This window comes from Odontesthes bonariensis, chromosome 24 (genome assembly GCF_027942865.1).
Source record: "Odontesthes bonariensis isolate fOdoBon6 chromosome 24, fOdoBon6.hap1, whole genome shotgun sequence".
Taxonomy (NCBI): Eukaryota; Metazoa; Chordata; class Actinopteri; order Atheriniformes; family Atherinopsidae; genus Odontesthes; species Odontesthes bonariensis.
The window spans coordinates 835,470-857,466 of record NC_134529.1 but is presented as its reverse complement, the minus strand read 5'-3'; the positions used below and the strand labels follow the sequence as shown (position 1 = coordinate 857,466).

General features: G+C 48.1%; 2 protein-coding genes across 3 annotated transcripts; one reads left to right on the top strand and one right to left on the bottom strand.

Moving 5' to 3' along the window:
• Positions 1-3,192: 3,192 nt before the first annotated feature.
• zbtb1 (zinc finger and BTB domain containing 1) lies at positions 3,193-7,873 on the bottom strand. 2 transcript variants are annotated; one of them, XM_075458955.1, is made up of 2 exons: positions 7,685-7,873; positions 3,193-6,390 (listed from the first exon to the last, which is right to left on the bottom strand). In XM_075458955.1, the coding sequence occupies exon 2, from the start codon at positions 6,384-6,386 to the stop codon at positions 4,377-4,379; it is 2,010 nt and encodes a 669-aa protein (XP_075315070.1). In that variant the 5' UTR covers positions 6,387-6,390; positions 7,685-7,873; the 3' UTR covers positions 3,193-4,376. The 2 variants fall into 2 exon arrangements, with proteins under 2 accessions (XP_075315070.1, XP_075315069.1); XM_075458954.1 differs by lacking the exon at positions 7,685-7,873 and adding an exon at positions 7,161-7,310.
• Positions 7,874-11,441: 3,568 nt separating this feature from the next.
• zbtb25 (zinc finger and BTB domain containing 25) lies at positions 11,442-21,548 on the top strand. Its single transcript, XM_075459232.1, has 3 exons — positions 11,442-11,553; positions 18,484-18,683; positions 19,457-21,548. Exons 2-3 carry the CDS (start codon positions 18,493-18,495, stop codon positions 20,616-20,618), a joined length of 1,353 nt encoding a protein of 450 aa, XP_075315347.1. The 5' UTR covers positions 11,442-11,553; positions 18,484-18,492; the 3' UTR covers positions 20,619-21,548.
• The last annotated feature ends 449 nt before the right edge of the window (positions 21,549-21,997 follow it).

Genomic DNA, 21,997 nt, shown 5'->3' with positions numbered 1-21,997 from the left:
CTGACAAAATACCGGCTGTTTACAATTTTGTTCCCACAAATTCGGCGCTACTAAAGCTAGCCGCAGTGAGCAACGCACTTCCTGTTATTTTCACAAAATAAAATACCCGTTGCCTTTTATCATAGGGAAAGCCATTACCATACAATTGGTGCTTTTGTTTTGAAAACAGGAAGTGAACCTACCCTCGTTGTAGCTAGCTTGAAACTGCCGTTTTGACGACGTCACGTTACGTTGCATCTTGGGTAGTTTGAGTATGAGTAGTAACCTCATGATGCATACCCAACATTTAGGAGGATCTAGTATGCATCCGGGAAAAGTTAAAGTTAGTATGAGAAGTATGCGGTTTCGAACACAGCCAAAGTGATTTCTTCCTTTCTTCTTCATGTTGATTTGGAGCAGGTCTGAGTTATCAACCTTTCCTTGCTCCCCCATGTGGACACACTGTGTATTGCAGTGTGAACCAAGCTGGTTCCAGTAATGACCCGGTTGGCTCTGGTCCGCCTTCCTGTCCCAGTTTCAGGTGTTGGGCGTTGAGCTCGGCTGCAGAATCAGGGTCACAACACACACTGAAAACACACTGAAAACACACTGAGTCCACAAGCAGCAGTTCACTTGGTTTATTAAGAGCTGAAAAGGCCCGTTTTCACACAGCAGAACACCAACAGAACCATCTGAACACAAACGACCAACACAAACAGATCAGATACCATTTCATCCCAAGCTGGTTCTGATGCCAGGCCTTATTGGACCGGTTTGAGCTGGCGTGGATCCGGGTCTGAATTCATTTTAAAGGTCCCTGCAGCAGGAGAAACCAGTTTGAGTTAACAGGTGAGACTTCCACTGAGCCTCTTTTTAAATATTTTATCACTTTTCTGACAAGTTTGAAAAAACGTTCTGGTTCCAGTTGAAGTTCAGAGCGAGTTCAGCACAGAATTTTGTAAGAACCGGGTTCGTTTTCCTACCACAGAACCGATCAGAGCTAATGGGACACCAGCTTTAAGACACCTTTTTGTTCATCTGAAGTGAATAAACTCGGCAGTGTGGCGCCACCAGAGGGGGCGCTGCAGGCTGCGCTGTTAGTGGCTGTAGTTCATCAGAAGAAGAAGTTCTAACAGGAAACAACAGCTGTGGTGGACATCCACGGGAGGAACATGGAGAGAGCTTTCATACCTGGGAAGAGTCTCATTTTTAATCGGGTCAGACCAGAACCAGCTGGTGAGTCGTTTCAGATCGTCTCGTCTTCTTCTTCTGCTTCTATTCTCTCGTGGATTAGAACCAGAGCCAGTGTGGTCCTGGTTTGTAATCATGGAGGTCAGAAGGTTTTCTTGACCCCGTTGGCAGCCCTATCCTGGCCCCAGAACCTGATGCGAGAGGTTCTTATGGACCTGATCCGGAAGCGTTGAAGAAGAGAAGTAACCTGCTCTGAACCACAACTGGAACCACCCCAGTTAGAACTGGTTTTGAACTGGTTTTATGTTGCTCTGTAAGAACTCTGAAAACCGGGTTGGACAACCCGGATTGGACGGGTTACACCAGATTTAGATCTGATACAGGTCTGGTTCTGGTTCACACTTACTCGGTTATGTTCTGGAACATCACTGGAACGCCTCAGTCTGAACCGGTTCAGGAGGATTCTAAACGTTTGGACTCATCTGTAACCGGTTTCAGATGGTTTGGTGAATTAAAAGCAGCTGGAACCGGTTCTGATTCAACAGAACTCCAGAAACCAACCTAAGGCATCGCAGTCGGTCACAGATTAAAGGTTAAACCAGCTGATTCTAGTGTTTTCCTGTTGGACTCACTCTGAGGGGGCGGGGCTACTACCTGTGCCTGTCCATCCCCCATCATGCATCACTCTGAGGGGGCGGGGCTACTACCTGTGCCTGTCCATCCCCCATCATGCATCACTCTGAGGTGGCGGGGCTACTACCTGTGCCTGTCCATCCCCCATCATGCATCACTCTGAGGGGGCGGGGCTACTACCTGTGCCTGTCCATCCCCCATCATGCATCTCTCTGAGTGACAGCAGTGTTACATAAGCCCCTTTCACATTGCGACCCGCTACCTTAGCGGGTCCAAATTGCACCTTCGACCCGCGTCGAGCAATGTGAACGCTTGGCGTGTCAGGGTGACCCGTGTCGCCTGAAGCCGAGTTCAGGGGGCGTGGCCTAGTGGCAGAGCGTCACACCAAACACATAAAATGCTGGGCGTGTACAATGACATAGGCACAAGCCATGCGTCGGAGGTAGGGTTAAATACACCTGACTGCATCAAATGTTTCAAACCAACGATGGCGGGACACCTTGAGATATCGTTTATGCAGTTCATGGAGATGTTACTTTATGGTGCGTGGGAAACCGCGCTCTCCCATCTTTCTGGCCAGCCCTTCCAGCAGAGGTCCATCCTTCACCGTCCCCGACATGTGGCGGTAAATAACGTCCTCTGCTCGGAGGCTGAGGAGCTCGCGGACCTCCTTGTCTCCCCAGTTGGCCATATTAAAAAATGTCTCCAACTTGATGTAGGCTAAAACAGAGTAAAACTTGTCCTCACCTGTCGCTGTTGTTCTGAATCAGCTGTCCATTCTGTCTTTTAAACTCCTCACATCACGCCCACGTCCGACCCGCGTCGATTGCTTTCACACCAAACTCGGCTCGGCAAAAACACTAGGGTCCGACGCGGGTCGAAAGGCGAGTCGAGTTGACGCGGCAGCCCGGGTCGGCAGTGTGAACGCATCAGCGGACACGCTAAATTCGCGGATTAAACGCGGGTTATTCGGCAGTGTGAAAGGGGCTAGTAAAGGCACCGAACGTGAGGCGGGGGGGGGGGGGGGGGGGGGGGGGGGCTTTAGTATTCTGGGAAATAAAAATATTAGCTAGAAGGGTTAGCTAGGGACCTCCCACAGGTACGGATCCCCTACAGGTAGGGATCACCTACAGGTACGGATCCCCCACAGGTAGGGAACCCCCACAGGTAGGGAACCCCCACAGGTAGGGAACCCCCACAGGTAGGGACTCCCCCACAGGTACCGACCCCCTACAGGTACGGACCCCCTACAGGTATGGACCTCCCCACAGGTATGGACCCCCCCACAGGTAGGGACCTCCCACAGGTACCGATCCCCCACAGGTAGGGAACACCCACAGGTACCGACCCCCTACAGGTACCGACCCCCTACAGGTATGGACCCCCCCACAGGTATGGACCCCCCCACAGGTAGGGACCTCCCACAGGTACCGACCCCCTACAGGTAGGGACCAAACCTGGTAGTCAGGACCCGATCCAGATCTCCCAAACGAGTCCATCTGCAAACCTTAAAGGGAAAGTTCGTGTTTTTAAACTCTGGAAATAACCAAATATCTTCCGAAGGACGCCGACTTTCACCAGACTGTTATCGGTGAGTCGATGAACGTATTTATGCCAGAAATAAGGTCCAGGTCTAAAAACACCAACTTCCCCTTTAAAAGAACATGAATCTCTAACATCTCTCTCTGGTTCTGGACCTGAAATGTAAATACGATCGAGTTATCAGGCCGGGTTAGGGTTAGCTAACAGCAGCTTCCCGCAGCTTAATGTGACCAACCCGGCTCCTGAGAGCAGTAAGTAAAAAGCTGCAGCTACAGGCTCCGCCCACCAACACAGGCTCGGCCCACCAACAAAGGCTCTGCCCACAAGTAAAGGCTCCACCCACCAATAAAGGCTCCGCCCACAAGTAAAGGCTCCACCCACCAACAAAGGCCCAGCCCACAAGTAAAGGCTCCGCCCACCAACAAAGGCTCCGCCCACAAGTAAAGGCTCCACCCACCAACAAAGGCCCCGCCCACAAGTACAGGCTCGGTCCACCAATAAAGGCTCCACCCACCAACAAAGGCTCCACCCACCAACAAAGGCTCCACCAACCAATAAAGGCTCCGTCCACCAATAAAGGCTCCACCCACCAACAAAGGCCCCGCCCACAAGTACAGGCTCGGTCCACCAACAAAGGCTCCACCCACCAAAAAAGGCCCCGCCCACCAATAAAGGCCTGGCCTACCAATAAAGGCTCCACCCACCAATAAAGGCCTGGCCTACCAATAAAGGCTCCACCCACCAATAAAGGCCTGGCCTACCAATAAAGGCTCCGCCCACCAACAAAGGCTCCACCCACCAATGAAGGCCCCGCCCACCAGTAAAGGCTCCGGCCACCAATAAAGCCACCAATCACCAGCCGCGCTGCTCGCAGTATGAACAGCTGCTCAGGTTATGCAAACATTTAAAAGTGCAGATAAAAAGTTGTCTTTTTGGCGTCCGAGTGCATGATTTGTTCTCACATTTATGGCTTTGAGTAACGGGTCCGAGCGGCGAGGAGCCGCGGCCGCTCCGTAGCCGCCGCGGCCGCCCTATAGCCGCTTGGTGTGCTTGGAGTTGTAGTGGCTCCTCATGTCCTTGCGGAGGCGGAACTTCTCCCCGCAGACGCCGCAGATGTACAGGTGCACGTCCATGTGCTTCTCCAGCTGCTCGCCGCCGGGGAAGATCTGGAAGCACACCTGGCAGATGGTCTCGCCGGCCGCCAGGTGGGAGATCATGTGCCGCACGTGGTCGTGCTTGAGGAAGGTGCCCTGGTCGCACACGGGGCACACGTAGCGCGCCATGCCCTTGTGCATGTCGGTGTGCAGGCGCAGCTGGCGCTCGCGCAGGAACTGCTTGCCGCAGGTCTGGCAGGTGAACTGCTTCTCCTTGGTGTGCACGGTGTAGTGCTCGCGCAGGTGGCAGCGCTGGTAGAAGCCTTTGCCGCAGATGCTGCAGAAGTGTTTGCGGCGGTGGTCCGGCTCGCCGCCGCCGTCCTCCAGCATCACGGGGCGGAACAGCTCCTGGTCGTGGCAGGACAGCGCGTGCTCCAGCGCCAGGTTCTCGCTCTGGAACAGCAGGCCGCAGTGCGGGCACGCCAGGTCCGCCTCCTCCATGCCCAGCGAGGCCTCGTCCTCGCCGTGGGAGTCCGACTCGCCGCCGTGCGCCTCGCCGCAGCGCTCGGCGTGCTCCTGCAGCTGCCGGCCTTTGATCAGCACCTGGCCGCACCTCCCGCAGGCGCAGATGTGGCCCATGTGGTTGGAGAGGTAGTGCGCCGACTTGTCCTCATCCGTTAGCGCGGCGCCGCACAGCTCGCAGGGGGCGCACTCGCCGTCCGGCCGCTCGTCTTTCACCTTGCGCAGCTTGGCGGGGATTCCCGCGTCGCTGCTGCTCGACAGGTGGCCTTCCGCCGGGTCGCCGCCGCTCTCCAGTCCCGAGGCGCCGGGCTCCGGCTCGCGCTCCGATCCCGCCTTCTCCCGCTGCGAGTCTTTGCGGGCGCCGTCGCTCAGACGGGCGCCGCAGTTCTTGGCGGCGTGCTCGCCGACCCGCACCATCTCGATCTCGGGGAAGATGTTTTCCTCCGGTTCCGTCTTGATGCTCCGGGTGGATCCGGGCTCGCCGTCTGTCCCGGCCGCCACGGACCTGATGGGCAGCTCGGGGTCGTCCTCGCCTTTGCAGACGAGCCGCTGCTCCTCGGTGCTCTCGGAGGCGGAGCTCTCGGCTTTGCTGGAGTCGTTGTCGCCCTCCATGTTGCCCCGGGGCGGGTGGAAGGCCTTGCGGTTGGTGCAGGTCAGGATGTGCTCGATCAGCAGCTTCTCGCAGCTGAACACGAAGCCGCAGTCGTCGCAGGTGTAGGTGCGGCCGAACCGGGGGCGGTCCTTGAGGGCGGCGCTCCTGCCGCCGCCGGACCTCTTCCTGAGGTCGCACGGCTGCTCGCCTGCTCCGTCTGCAGCGGGTGGCGCCACAGCTAGAGGAGCGGGCGCCACCTCCTCGGGCGGCGGCGGCGGCGGCGGCCGGCTGACGGCTGCTGGGGCGGCCGGGCGCACGCTGCCGCTGCCCGCCGCCTTCGGAGGACGCTCGCCCTCGGGGGCGGCGGGCCGCTGCTGCTCGTACATGCGCACGCCGAACATCATCTTGCTGCCGGTGAGCGCGGTGGAGGAGCTGGAGGAGGAGGCCGAGGAGGACGGCGTGAGGTTGGAGCTCCGGATGTCCCGCAGGTCCTCCAGGGAGTCGGGGATGTAGTACATCTGCAGGTACGCCATGGAGGCCTTCAGCTCCTCGAACTCGTAGCTGCCCACCACGATGCGCCCGAGGTACATGAGCTGCAGGATGAGGTCGAAGCACTCGGCGCTGATCTGCATGTTGCTGAGGTCCAGCCGGCCCGCCCCCTGCTGGTCCCGGATGAACATCATCCTGAAGTAGGAGCTGCAGGCCGCCAGCACCGCCTTGTGCGCCCGGAAGTAGATGTCCCCGATGGCGATGAGGCAGTCGCACAGGAAGCCCCACTCCCGCTGGTTGTTGAGCTGCTGGAGGACGTGATCGCTGTGGCTCGGCCTTGCCATCGCCCTGCGACAGCAGAAGAAGACGCAGGTCACATGACTGTAAACCAGTTTACGACAGACGGAACTCAGGTTCATTTTACTCTATAGTTTCAGTCTGAATAACAAACCAAAGATGCTCCACTCTGTCACACACCAGCTCAATAAGACATCTTTGTTTCAGTTAAAATAGTTTTTCAGCTTTGAGATGGATTTGAACCAATATTTAAATCAGTGGAAGAATTGATTAAAAGTTGATTAATGTGCACATTGGAGCTGTTCAAAATGTCGCTAAAATGTTGTCAGAACATCAGTTATCAAAGCCTGAAAGAGTCGATTAGTAACCGACAGATGATCCATTAATTCAATTCAATTCATTTTTATTTATAAAGCGCCAAATACAACAAATGTCATCTCAAGGCACTTAGATAATAAAGTCCAATTCAAGCCAATTGGAATTCAATTAATTGTAAACATAATTATTCATAAAATAATCCAATTCGTTCATATAGAGCCAATTCAAAAACAATTTCCTAGCTAAGGAAACCAACAGATTCCATTAGTAACTGACAGATATTTAATTATTTAACCATCTTAAAGTCTGTTAATCAGATGTTGTGTCCTCTCATCCAAACCAAACGGGCTTCCGTAGGTAACCTGACCCGCTTTTACCTGCCTTTCACCAAACTCCGTTCAGAAAACCCGTAAAATAAGAGTTCTGCCGGTCAGCGCGCCCCCGCCGCCAGCAGCTGCCCGTCTGACCGCGCACAGCCACTGGGGGCACTGTCCCGCACTCACCGGCCATCAAACACACTCCGTGCGGGGCAACAGGACCGGGCAGGACGGACCGTGGCGGGGCGGATAGGAGCCAAGATGGAGTTCACCGCTCCGCCGCGGCTAGCTGCACAAGGCTAATGCTAACAGCGGAAGCTCCGGCAGCCAGACCTCCAGAATAAAAGAGCAACACGATGACAAGTGGGTGATAAAGGTAAAAGGAAGGTGTGGACAGCGTTTGGCTACACATAAACCAAGTTAAAGTAAAGTTTAAAGCAAATTAAACGTGAAGTATATCGAGGGCTTTTCGTTACACCCAACATTTTTCATGTCAACTTTCATAGCTAAGTCTTTACTTTGAAAATCTGAACCGGATGAGAGACGCGTACACGCCGCTAACTGACGGCAGTGAGCCACATCTCTCCCGCAAACAGCTCCGCCACCCCCGCACTGCCACCGCACTCAGCCAGCACCGAGAACAGCAGGCCGCGGCGAGACTTCCACCGGCCGACCGGCCGCGGAGGCCGGGCGGGGAGCCGCGGACTCACCGTGGGTGCGGAGGCCCGCGGAGGAGCTGCTGCTGTCGGGTGCGGAGGGCCGGTGTTCCCGGGGCGCCGGAGTTTCCTCCCCGGAGGGTTTGTTGTGTTCGGGCGGAAAGTTGAGACGACGAACAGCCTCTTCTTCCTCCCCTGCTGGATGAAAGAACTTCCGCACAGGCAGCCGCTCCGACGCTACCGGAAGTCAAAGTTAAGACTTCCGGTCAGAAGCTTGTACTTCAAAATAAAATCACAATTTCATCAAATAAATATGTCTTTAAAAAAGAAAAACATATTTAAACTAAGTCCAGCCTGTTTGAGCTCTCAGGTTTTATGTCTCAGGATAATAAATCTGTTCCTCAGAGGGTTAAACTCAGAGAATCCAGCCTCAGATCAACAATAACACATTATGTATGACTGTCTCATTATTTATGAACACAAACTGAGATTAGATAGATAGATAGATAGATAGATAGATAGATAGATAGATTGATAGATAGATAGATAGATAGATTGATTGATAGATAGATAGATAGATAGATAGATAGATAGATAGATAGATTGATAGATAGATAGATAGATAGATAGATAGATAGATAGATAGATAGATAGATAGATAAATAGATAAATACTTTATTCATCCCAATTTGGGAAATGATTGTGTTGCAGCAGCGTACAGTATAAAAGATATGTAAACAATTAAAGGAAAAACAAGCAAATATAATAGAATAAAAAAATAGAGAATAAATATCAGCTATATACAAATCTACAGTATGAAGAGTAAGATAAATAATAATAATAATAATAATAATAAACATCAGTGAACTAAATAAAAACAATTTGTACATTTAACAATAAAAGGTAAAAATAAATTTAACTGAGCAGACTGACCCAATAAGAAATATAGGGTATATGGATAGTTCACATTATATTGTACTATGATGATATTTGTGCAAATGTTATTAGTGCATTAACACAGTGAGATGCTAAGGTGAGATTGTTGACCTCACTCTGAGTTTGAGCTCATTCAGGACTGGAACCGGATTCATCAGTTAGCAGTGAGGAGGTCTCAGGATGTGTGAACCAGGCTCAGATCAGAGCTTTGATGAAAAAGTAACATTAACTCTCACTGGGCCCTGGAGGGCCGCTGCCCTGCATGTTTTACATGTTTCCCCGCTCCAACACACCTGATTCAGATGAAATGGATCTTGTTCAGCAGCCTGCTGATGATGCACTGATATTAGCTACATGCTAACCTGTTTCCCTCCGGGCGCAGGTTCCGCTGTCCGGCCTGTAAGACCCAAAGGAGGAGAGCAACCTTTGCTCCCAGCGTTATTCTCCTCTTGAACTCTAAGAAGTCTGAGACAGTTACTTCAACTTAGGTCTTCTTGTACAATACTTTAGTGCAATATCTCATGTCCTGATGTGCAATATTACAATATCACCGTGACACTTTAACTACAGTCACTTTAATCACGTTGTCATTTTAATTTCATCGACGCCCTATTTATTTATTTATTATTATTTTTATTTTATTTATTTATTTATTTATTGTCACCCCCCTTTTGTGTTTTTATTTTCTTTTTCTTTGTGATTCCATTTTCTTGCTCTTCTTTTAATGTACCGCTGTTCGCCCTTCGGGGATAAATAAAGTTTTTTCTGATTCTGTTTCCCTCTGGGATCAGCAGGGGAACTATCTGTATCTGTAGCCTATAAATATATGTTACACTTATTTAACATTTAAACCACTCATTCTGATCAGTTATTGATCAGTTATGACTCATTCTGATCAGTTATGACTCATTCTGATCAGTTATTGATCAGTTATGACTCATTCTGATCAGTTATTGATCAGTTATGGCTCATTCTGGTCAGTTATTGATCAGTTATGACTCATTCTGATCAGTTATTGATCAGTTATGACTCATTCTGATCAGTTATTGATCAGTTATGGCTCATTCTGGTCAGTTATTGATCAGTTATGACTCATCATGATCAGTTATTGATCAGTTATGGCTCATTCTGATCAGTTATTGATCAGTTATGACTCATTCTGATCAATTATTGATCAGTTATGACTCATTCATGGCTCAATCTGATCAGTTATTGATCAGTTATGACTCATTCTGATCAATTATTGATCAGTTATGACTCATTCATGGCTCATTCTGATCAGTTATGACTCATTCTGATCAGTTATTGATCAGTTATGACTCATTCTGATCAGTTATTGATCAGTTATGACTCATTCTGATCAATTATTGATCAGTTATGACTCATTCTGATAGTTATTGATCAGTTATGACTCATTCATGGCTCATTCTGATCAGTTATTGATCAGTTATGGCTCATTCTGATCAGTTATTGATCAGTTATGGCTCATTCTGATCAGTTAATGATCAGTAATGACTCATTCTGATCAGTTATTGATCAGTTATGGCTCATTCTGGTCAGTTATTGATCAGTTATGACTCATCATGATCAGTTATTGATCAGTTATGGCTCATTCTGATCAGTTATTGATCAGTTATGACTCATTCTGATCAATTATTGATCAGTTATGACTCATTCATGGCTCAATCTGATCAGTTATTGATCAATTATGACTCATTCTGATCAATTATTGATCAGTTATGACTCATTCATGGCTCATTCTGATCAGTTATGACTAATTCTGATCAGTTATTGATCAGTTATGACTCATTCTGATCAGTTATTGATCAGTTATGACTCATTCTGATCAGTTATTGATCAGTTATGACTCATTCTGATCAATTATGACTAATTCTGATCAGTTATTGATCAGTTATGACTCATTCTGATCAGTTATTGATCAGTTATGGCTCATTCTGATCAATTATTGATCAGTTATGACTCATTCATGGCTCATTCTGATCAGTTATTGATCAGTTATGGCTCATTCTGATCAGTTATTGATCAGTTATGGCTCATTCTGATCAGTTAATGATCAGTAATGACTCATTCTGATCAGTTATGACTAATTCTGATCAGTTATTGATCAGTTATGACTCATTCTGATCAGTTATTGATCAGTTATGACTCATTCTGATCAATTATTGATCAGTTATGACTCATTCTGATCAGTTATTGATCAGTTATGACTCATTCTGATCAGTTATTGATCAGTTATGACTCATTCTGATCAGTTATGACTAATTCTGATCAGTTATTGATCAGTTATGACTAATTCTGATCAGTTATTGATCAGTTATGACTCATTCTGATCAGTTATTGATCAGTTATGGCTCATTCTGATCAGTTAATGATCAGTAATGACTCATTCTGATCAGTTATGACTAATTCTGATCAGTTATTGATCAGTTATGACTCATTCTGATCAGTTATTGATCAGTTATGACTCATTCTGATCAATTATTGATCAGTTATGACTCATTCTGATCAGTTAGTGATCAGTTATGACTCATTCTGATCAGTTATTGATCAGTTATGACTCATTCTGATCAGTTATGACTAATTCTGATCAGTTATTGATCAGTTATGACTCATTCTGATCAGTTGTTGATCAGTTATGACTCATTCTGTTCAATTATTGATCAGTTATGACTCATTCTGATCAGTTAGTGATCAGTTATGACTCATTCTGATCAGTTATTGATCAGTTATGACTCATTCTGATGGCTGTCATTATTGATCTTGCTTCTTTTTTTTTTCCTTGTTCACTCAGATTCTTTAAACACGTTCAAACTGCTGTCATCGATCACTGATTACACGTTAAACTACTGGGATCACGTGATCAGCCCCTTTTGACCCTTCCTCTCGCGAGACGTGACGCGGCTCCGCGAGACTGTGTCTGCAGCAACAAATCGGAGCATCCCGGAGACAATCTGCTCGTTTCTGCGGTAAGAGGCTGATTAACGGTGCGCGTGCACGGCGGGCGCAGACTGAGGCCCTGTGCAGGGATCGGGGCGCGTGCTTGTGCGCCTGCTTGTCGGTGATGTTTGAGGACGTGCGTGTGTGATGAATGGATGAGAGGGAGGAGGATGGAGGAGACTGCAGCCAGCCCGACGGGCGCGATGTGACGTGCACGCGCATCGCTGTGGTGTGGCTGGGTCGCACGGGGGTACGGTTTCCGGTGCGCGTGGGTTGTGATTTGTTGTGGACCCCCCTCCCATTCCTCCTCTCAGTGCGCGCGCGTGCGCGTGTCCTGCAGGTGACCTTCACTCAGGTCAGAGGTCACGTGTCCAGGTGCTTAGGGTCGCGTTCTCTGGTACTTTAGCTCAGGATGGAGGTGGGCGGAGCTTAGTGGAGATGTTGTGATGTCACAGGTGTCCGGCACGAGGGACAGGTGTGCTGAAAGAGGCAGCTTCAGTCTTTGTTTGGTGTTATTTGTGTTTCTTTTGTTGTTATTTGGTTTCTTTTGTTGTTATTTGTGTTTCTGTTGTTGTTATTTTTGTTTCTGTTGTTGTTATTTTGTTTCTTTTGTTTCTTTTGTTTGTTGTTTTGTTTCTTTTGTTGTTATTTGTGTTTCTTTTGTTGTTATTTGGTTTCTTTTGTTGTTATTTGTGTTTCTGTTGTTGTTATTTGTGTTTCTTTTGTTGTTATTTGTGTTTCTTTTGTTGTTATTTTGTTTCTTTTGTTTCTTTTGTTTGTTGTTTTGTTTCTTTTGTTGTTATTTGTGTTTCTTTTGTTGTTATTTGGTTTCTTTTGTTGTTATTTGTGTTTCTTTTGTTTGTTATTTGGTTTCTTTTGTTGTTAATTGTGTTTCTTTTGTTGTTATTTTGTTTCTTTTGTTGTTATTTGTGTTTCTGTTGTTATTTAGTTTCTTTTGTTTGTTATTTTGTTTCTTCTGTTTGTTGTTTTGTTTCTTTTGTTGTTATTTGTGTTTCTTTCGTTTGTTATTTGGTTTCTTTTGTTGTTATTTGTGTTTCTTTTGTTGTTATTTGTGTTTCTTTTGTTGTTATTTGTGTTTCTTTTGTTGTTATTTTGTTTCTTTTGTTTCTTTTGTTTGTTGTTTTGTTTCTTTTGTTGTTATTTGTGTTTCTTTTGTTGTTATTTGGTTTCTTTTGTTGTTATTTGTGTTTCTTTTGTTTGTTATTTGGTTTCTTTTGTTGTTAATTGTGTTTCTTTTGTTGTTATTTTGTTTCTTTTGTTGTTATTTGTGTTTCTGTTGTTATTTAGTTTCTTTTGTTTGTTATTTTGTTTCTTCTGTTTGTTGTTTTGTTTCTTTTGTTGTTATTTGTGTTTCTTTCGTTTGTTATTTGGTTTCTTTTGTTGTTATTTGTGTTTCTTTTGTTTGTTATTTGGTTTCTTTTGTTGTTAATTGTGTTTCTTTTGTTGTTATTTGTGTTTCTGTTGTTATTTAGTTTCTTTTGTTTGTTATTTGGTTTCTTTTGTTGTTATTTGTGTTTCTTTTGTTGTTATTTGTGTTTCTTTTGTTGTTATTTTGTTTCTTTTGTTTCTTTTGTTTGTTGTTTTGTTTCTTTTGTTGTTATTTGGTTTCTTTTGTTGTTATTTGTGTTTCTTTTGTTTGTTATTTGGTTTCTTTTGTTGTTAATTGTGTTTCTTTTGTTGTTATTTGTGTTTCTGTTGTTATTTAGTTTCTTTTGTTTGTTATTTTGTTTCTGTTGTTGTTATTTGTGTTTCTTTTGTTGTTATTTGTGTTTCTTTTGTTGTTATTTTGTTTCTTTTGTTTCTTTTGTTTGTTGTTTTGTTTCTTTTGTTGTTATTAGGGACCGAGCAGTGAAACTGCAAGGACCCTATTGTATCTGTAAGGTTTATTATTATTATTATTATTTTTCTCCGTTATTCTTATTCTTTGCAAAAGGTATGCGAGCACCACCTGCCAGTCGACGACATGAAAGAATCTAAACTTTATATTTTTGGGAGTTGCTCATTGACTCTGTAGCGCCCCCTATGATGCTTAAAAATGGTCCCCGCAATAGGATTAGTTTCGCGTGGGACGACGAAATTCGGTACACTCATTCATCATGCCCAGACGCACAAAAAAGTCTGTGGTTGCCATGGTCCCACGTCCACAGGAAGGCGGCCATTTTGGATGGAAAGTGCGTTTTCGTGCCATTTTTGACCGATTCCACGCCTTGCTTAAGATCGAACTCCTCCTACAGATTTCATGCTACAGACTTCAAACTTGGCCAGGTTACTCTTAAGACATGGGGGGAAATTCATGGGGAAACTTTTTCAAACCTAAAAGGGCGTGGCCGTGGCGACGCCTCAAAGTTATGACTCGCCATGAAGAATTAAGTTGCTTATAACTCCCACATACATTTACCAATCTGTCCCAAACTTCATACGGTGAATGCTGGACCCAGCCTGAACGCACACATATAAAATAGTGACATCCACCTATAGCGCCCCCTGCTGGTGGTCAGAAACATCTTTTTTTTTTCACAACTCGCTCTTGATCAAACTCCTCCTACAGATTTCATGCTAAAATCTTCAAACTTGGCCAAGTTACTCTTAAGCTAAGGGGGGAAAAAAACTTTTGAGAAACTTTTCCAAACTCTGAACAGTGTGGGCGTGGCCAGGCGGTGAAAATCGTGTGATGGCGTTTGTGATTTGAAAAAATAGTAAAGGAATTAAAATAACAGTATAATCACAATAAACAATATAGGACATATATACATACAGCTTTATATATGGTTGATATATTGTTACACATTAAAGTGTTCAGTCTTGATGAGTGTGTGTCTACTGATGGGTCTAATTCCAGAAAACTCTGAGTTTATTAACCCCAATATGAGGGAAACTCTGAGTTTATTAACCTGAAATGAGGGAAACTCTGAGTTTATTAACCTGAAATGAGGGAAACTCTGAGTTTATTAACCTGAAATGAGAGAAACTCTGAGTTTATTAACCTGAAATGTGGGAAACTCTGAGTTTATTAACCCTGAAATGAGGGAAACTCTGAGTTTATTAACCCTGAAATGAGGGAAACTCTGAGTTTATTAACCTGAAATGAGAGAAACTCTGAGTTTATTAACCTGAAATGAGGGAAACTCTGAGTTTATTAACCTGAAATGAGGGAAACTCTGAGTTTATTAACCTGAAATGTGGGAAACTCTGAGTTTATTAACCTGAAATGAGAGAAACTCTGAGTTTATTAACCTGAAATGAGAGAAACTCTGAGTTTATTAACCCTGAAATGAGAGAAACTCTGAGTTTATTAACCTGAAATGAGGGAAACTCTGAGTTTATTAACCCTGAAATGAGAGAAACTCTGAGTTTATTAACCTGAAATGAGGGAAACTCTGAGTTTATTAACCCTGAAATGAGGGAAACTCTGAGTTTATTAACCCTGAAATGAGGGAAACTCTGAGTTTATTAACCTGAAATGAGAGAAACTCTGAGTTTATTAACCTGAGATGAGAGAAACTCTGAGTTTATTAACCTGAAATAAGGGAAACTCTGAGTTTATTAACCCTGAAATGAGAGAAACTCTGAGTTTATTAACCTGAAATGAGGGAAACTCTGAGTTTATTAACCTGAAATGAGGGAAACTCTGAGTTTATTAACCTGAAATGAGGGAAACTCTGAGTTTATTAACCCTGAATTGAGAGAAACTCTGAGTTTATTAACCCTGAAATGAGAGAAACTCTGAGTTTATTAACCTGAAATGAGGGAAACTCTGAGTTTATTAACCTGAAATGAGAGAAACTCTGAGTTTATTAACCTGAAATGAGAGAAACTCTGAGTTTATTAACCCTGAAATGAGAGAAACTCTGAGTTTATTAACCTGAAATGAGAGAAACTCTGAGTTTATTAACCCTGAAATGAGAGAAACTCTGAGTTTATTAACCTGAAATGAGAGAAACTCTGAGTTTATTAACCCTGAAATGAGAGAAACTCTGAGTTTATTAACCTGAAATGAGGGAAACTCTGAGTTTATTAACCCTGAAATGAGAGAAACTCTGAGTTTATTAACCTGAAATGAGGGAAACTCTGAGTTTATTAACCTGAAATGAGGGAAACTCTGAGTTTATTAACCTGAAATGAGGGAAACTCTGAGTTTATTAACCTGAAATGAGAGAAACTCTGAGTTTATTAACCCTGAAATGAGGGAAACTCTGAGTTTATTAACCCTGAAATGAGAGAAACTCTGAGTTTATTAACCTGAGATGAGGGAAACTCTGAGTTTGTTAACCTGAGATGAGAGAAACTCTGAGTTTGTTATCTGCGCTGTTCTCCGTTTCTTTTTGCAAACGGCAGCCAAATAAAGACAAATCATTAATATTCCACTTTATCTCCTACAAATGTAAAGGCAGCAGTCGGTGTTCGTAGGCCCATATTGTTCCATTAATCATTCATTTAACCTGTGACCCTGCACCCACCTGTACTTTATGTTCCAATGTTTCTATTTCCTGATCTGTCGCTCCACGTAAACCACTTCCTGCTCTCTTTCTGCCATCTTTTTCTCATGAGATGGACTCTCTACCACTCCTTCATGGTAACTTTAAACAAAAGGATGACACTAAACTCTACAGTTCATGCAGCATTAACCTGGTATATTTACTGAGCATCTCACTGTTAATCTGTGCTGCAGAGGCTCCTGCTGATGGCCGACACACTCTGTTAAAGAGGAGAAGAAGAAGTATTTACATCACCTCAGAGTACATGTCAACTTCCACACAATGTAAAAACATAATGTGAATAGGAAGAGATCTATCAGTATATATATATACATATATATATATATATATATATATATATATATATATATATATATATATATATATATATATATATATATATATGTAAACCCTCCCAAATCAATAAAAATACATAAGTTTGAACGTGGATCTTGTAAAATTTTCTCAGTGAAACGCTGGCTGCTGCTGGTCTTTAGCTGCCCAACACCGCCTCCTGATGGCGGCTCAGCACCGCCTCCTGATGGCGGCTCAGCACCGCCTCCTGGTGGCGGCTCAGCACCGCCTCCTGATGGCGGCTCAGCACCGCCTCCTGGTGGCGGCTCAGCACCGCCTCCTGGTGGCGGCTCAGCACCGCCCCCTGGTGCCGCCCCCTGGTGGCGGCTCAGCACCGCCCCCTGGTGCCGCCCCCTGGTGGCGGCTCAGCACCGCCCCCTGATGGCGGCTCAGCACCGCCTCCTGATGGCGGCTCAGCACCGCCCCCTGGTGCCGCCCCCTGGTGGCGGCTCAGCACCGCCCCCTGGTGGCGGCTCAGCACCGCCCCCTGGTGCCGCCTCCTGGTGGCGGCTCAGCACCGCCTCCTGATGGCGGCTCAGCACCGCCTCCTGATGGCGGCTCAGCACCGCCTCCTGGTGGCGGCTCAGCACCGCCCCCTGGTGGCGGCTCAGCACCGCCTCCTGGTGGCGGCTCAGCACCGCCCCCTGGTGGCGGCTCAGCACCGCCCCCTGGTGGCGGCTCAGCACCGCCTCCTGGTGGCGGCTCAGCACCGCCCCCTGGTGGCGGCTCAGCACCGCCTCCTGGTGGCGGCTCAGCACCGCCCCCTGGTGGCGGCTCAGCACCGCCCCCTGGTGGCGGCTCAGCACCGCCTCCTGGTGGCGGCTCAGCACCGCCCCCTGGTGGCGGCTCAGCACCGCCTCCTGGTGGCGGCTCAGCACCGCCTCCTGGTGGCGGCTCAGCACCGCCCCCTGGTGGCGGCTCAGCACCGCCCCCTGGTGGCGGCTCAGCACCGCCCCCTGATGGCGGCTCAGCACCGCCTCCTGGTGGCGGCTCAGCACCGCCCCCTGGTGGCGGCTGATTTTCTTTTAGATTTAGAAAAGGTAACACATTATCTGTCTTTTTTTTTTCTTATTTTGCACAAATGAAATCAAACCAATTAAGAATGACCAATTATAAAAACACATTTTTTATAACTTTAAATTCATCTTAAAAAAGCATGATTTACCCACAATGCATTGCAACACTGGTCACACGTTCTCCTCCAAATTCTGCTGGAAGTACCAGAACCGGTCACATGACTCCTGTGTGTGTTTCAGACGGGTCACATGACTCAGAACCTGTGTGTGTGTTTCAGACGGGTCACATGACTCAGAACCTGTGTGTGTGTTTCAGACGGGTCACATGACTCAGAACCTGTTTGTTTGTTTCAGACGGGTCACATGACTCAGAACCTGTGTGTGTGTTTCAGACGGGTCACATGACTCAGAACCTGTTTGTTTGTTTCAGACGGGTCACATGACTCAGAACCTGTGTGTGTGTTTCAGACGGGTCACATGACTCAGAACCTGTTTGTGTGTTTCAGACGGGTCACATGACTCAGAACCTGTGTGTGTGTTTCAGACGGGTCACATGACTCAGAACCTGTTTGTTTGTTTCAGACGGGTCACATGACTCAGAACCTGTTTGTTTGTTTCAGACGGGTCACATGACTCAGAACCTGTTTGTTTGTTTCAGACGGGTCACATGACTCAGAACCTGTTTGTTTGTTTCAGACGGGTCACATGACTCCTGTGTGTGTTTCAGACGGGTCACATGACTCAGAACCTGTTTGTTTGTTTCAGACGGGTCACATGACTCCTGTGTGTGTTTCAGACGGGTCACATGACTCAGAACCTGTGTGTGTGTTTCAGACGGGTCACATGACTCCTGTGTGTGTTTCAGACGGGTCACATGACTCAGAACCTGTTTGTTTGTTTCAGACGGGTCACATGACTCAGAACCTGTTTGTTTGTTTCAGACGGGTCACATGACTCAGAACCTGTTTGTTTGTTTCAGACGGGTCACATGACTCAGAACCTGTTTGTTTGTTTCAGACGGGTCACATGACTCAGAACCTGTTTGTTTGTTTCAGACGGGTCACATGACTCAGAACCTGTTTGTGTGTTTCAGACGGGTCACATGACTCAGAACCGGGTCATGGAGGTGTCCTCCCACAGCCTCTTCCTGCTGCAGCAGCTCAACGTTCAGAGAGAGTTCGGCTTCCTGTGCGACTGCACCGTCGCCATCGGAAACGTCTACTTCAAAGCTCACCGAGCCGTGCTGGCGTCCTTTTCCAACTACTTCAAGATGATCTTCATCCATCAGTCCAGGTGAGAACACCTGGGCCCTGAACAGGAACAGAACAGGATCAGAACCTTCCATCAGAACCTTCCAGCTGGGATCTGAACCTGAACCTGAACCTGAACCTGAACCTGAACCTGAACCTGAACCTGAACCTGAACCTGAACCTGAGCTCCAGCTTCATGCTTTGTTGTTGTTCTGGATCTCATTACATCCCATTGGTGTTACGTTAATGTGTGCTGTTTCCCAGGTCCAACTCCTTCCCTCCTGTCCATTCCAACCAATCGCAGCTCATGAGTGGGAGATAAAAGGACTGGGATCTACGTGTCTTTTGGCCCCTCGGTGGCCGCACTTAGGCTTTTGGTTATGTTGGTCTTGGTTGTAGATATTAACATAGAAATCCTTGTTTAAGTTTTGTCCTTTGCTTTTTCTTGTTGGGGAGAGCCGTTTATTTTGTTGATTGTTCCAGTTTTCTCCTGTTTATGTAGAAGTTAGAGAGTTCAGTTACAGCTTTGTATATTTTCCTAAACTAGCTTGCGGAGGTAACACAATTGGGGGCTCGTCCGGGATTAAATGAGTTAAACTCAGGTCTAGATGGGGAATTTATGGAGGTCTGGTCCATGGATGTATTATATTATCTGGATCAGCTGATCAGCTGGTTCTGATCCTGATCCAGTTGATCCTGATCCAGTTGATCCTGATCCAGTTGATCCTGATCCAGTTGATCCTGATCAGCCAGTTCTGATCCTGATCCAGATGACCCGGCTCATGTCTCTGACCGTCTCCCTCTCTGTGCCCTCAGTGAGTGCATAAAGATCCAGCCCACGGACATCCAGCCGGACGTCTTCAGCTACCTGCTGCACATCATGTACACCGGCATGTGTCCCAAGCAGCCGGTGGACCAGAGCCGGCTGCAGGACGGCATCAAGTTCCTTCACGCCTACCAGCTGTGCCGCAAACCCGGAGACGGCACCGCCGACGCCGCCACGGACGTAGTCCGCATGTCCAACCTGTACGGCATCCAGATCTCCTCCCAGCTGGCCAACAAGGAGGCGCCGGGAGATCCCAAGACCACCAGCGTGTCCCGCGGCGCCCCGGAGGACGGCCGGTCCTCGGCCCGGGGGACGCGGTCTCACGCCCAGCTGGAGGCGGTCCCTGCGGACCACCAGGCGCTGCGTAACGTCTGCTCCGTGGCTTCTGGAGACGAGTCGGACCTTTCAAACCGCATCAAGCAGGAGCACGTGGAGGAGGACGGCGAGGGCGAGGGCGAGGAGGCGGGGTCTCCATCTCAGGGCAGCAGCCCCGGGCAGGGGCCCCTGTTCAGAGACCGGGCCCTGGTCCTGCTGTGCCCCCGCTGTGGGGAGCGCTGCTCCTCCCCCGAGGGCCTGCGGGAGCACCTGTTCAGCCACGCCCTGGACCCCGCCCGCCTGATGGAGGGGCTGCCGCAGGGCGGCGAGCTGGGCGGCGAGCTGGACGCCGGCGCAGAGGAGGGGCCCCCGGGGGCCCAGCTGGACGCCGGCTGTCTGGAGGAGGCGCTGCGGCAGAGCCAGGCGCTCGCCAACCAGCTGGCGGCGGAGCTGAGGAGGAGCCGGGGGGGCGGCGGGGCAGAAGGCGGGGGCAGCAGCCCCGCCGCCGTCCTGCACTCACGCAAACGGAAGATCGCCTGCGCCGTCTGCAGCCTGCGCTTCTCCCACAAGAGCCAGCTGCAGGAGCACATGTACACGCACACCGGCAAGCCCGGGCGCTACCACCGCTACAACCGGCTCTGCAGCCAGCTCTTCCAGGGCTCCGCCCACTTCTGCGAGGGCGGCGCCGAGCCCGGCGGCGGCGGAGGAGGCGGGGCCTCGGCCGGCGCCACGCTCTCCGAGGAGGCCAACAGAGATGCTCAGGATAACGGCAGCTCCTGCTACTCCTTGGACTCCGAGGTCTCCCAGGAGAGCGTGGACGGCGTGCCCGTCGAGTGATGTCATCAGACGCCGTCTCTGAGGGTTCGTTGCCCTGGCAACTCCGTACCTGTGCAGGTGTGTGTTTGTGTCATGTGATCATAGTGCTCTGGGACCCGGCCGAGCCCCGGAGGAAGGCTGAGGCGGTTCTTCTGATGGACGCTTCTATGACCTCTGACCTCTGACCTCTGACCTCTGACCTCTGACACCTGTCGGTCGGGGCAGGTGCAGCGAGCCTTCAGGGGACAACCTGCAGCTATTTACAATCTGTCAGTGACGATCATCTGAAGAAGTCTGAACCCAGTTCTGGTTCAGAAGCATCCAGTTTCAGTCTCAGGTTTTATGTCTCAGAACAAAATTATTTAAAGGTTAAAGGTCAGAAACCCAAGAGCTACATCTCAGACTCTGCAGGCCTCAGTTAGCATGCTAAAGGTTAAAGGTCACCCCTTTATGAAAAGATGGTTTCATTATGTTCTGAGACATAAAACCTGAGAGCTGAACCTCACAGTTCTACTGAAACTATTCATTTAAGAACTTCTTTGTGACGTTTCTCCTCCGGTAAGAAACACCACAACATGCTCAGTTCCTGCTCTGAACTGACCTGTGACCTTTGACCTTTGACCTTTGATCAGGTTTCTGTTGGTTCGGTGTAAAAAGAACTCATTTCTACCCGGTTCAGACCAAGAAACTGAACTTTTCAGTACATGTGAGGCTGACCGCTGGATGTTCTTCATGTTCGTTTCCTCACTGAGTCGCACATCAGCTGGAGGTTGGTCCAGTTTTCTGGTTCTGCTCGGACTCTGGAGGGAATCGGTCCACTTTAATCCAGAATCGGTCAACAGGAGTTGTGGTTCCTGACAGGAAACTGAGACACACAGGGTTAGTGTTAACCTCGGGTTAGGGTTAACCCCGGGTTAGGGTTAACCCTGGGTTAGGGTTAGCCCCGGGTTAGGGTTAGCCCCGGGTTTGGGTTAGCCCCGGGTTTGGGTTAGCCCTGGGTTTGGATTAGCCCCGGGTTAGGGTTAGCCCCGGGTTTGGGTTAGCCCCGGGTTAGGATTAACCCCGGGTTAGGGTTAGCCCCGGGTTAGGATTAACCCCGGGTTAGGGTTAGCCCCGGGTTAGGGTTAGCCCCGGGTTAGGGTTAACCCCGGGTTTGGGTTAGCCCCGGGTTAGGGTTAGCCCCGGGTTAGGGTTAACCCCGGGTTTGGGTTAACCCCGGGTTAGGGTTAGCCCCGGGTTTGGGTTAGCCCCGGGTTTGGGTTAGCCCCGGGTTAGGGTTAGCCCCGGGTTAGGGTTAACCCCGGGTTTGGGTTAGCCCCGGGTTAGGGTTAGCCCTGGGTTTGGATTAGCCCCGGGTTAGGGTTAGCCCCGGGTTTGGGTTAGCCCCGGGTTAGGATTAA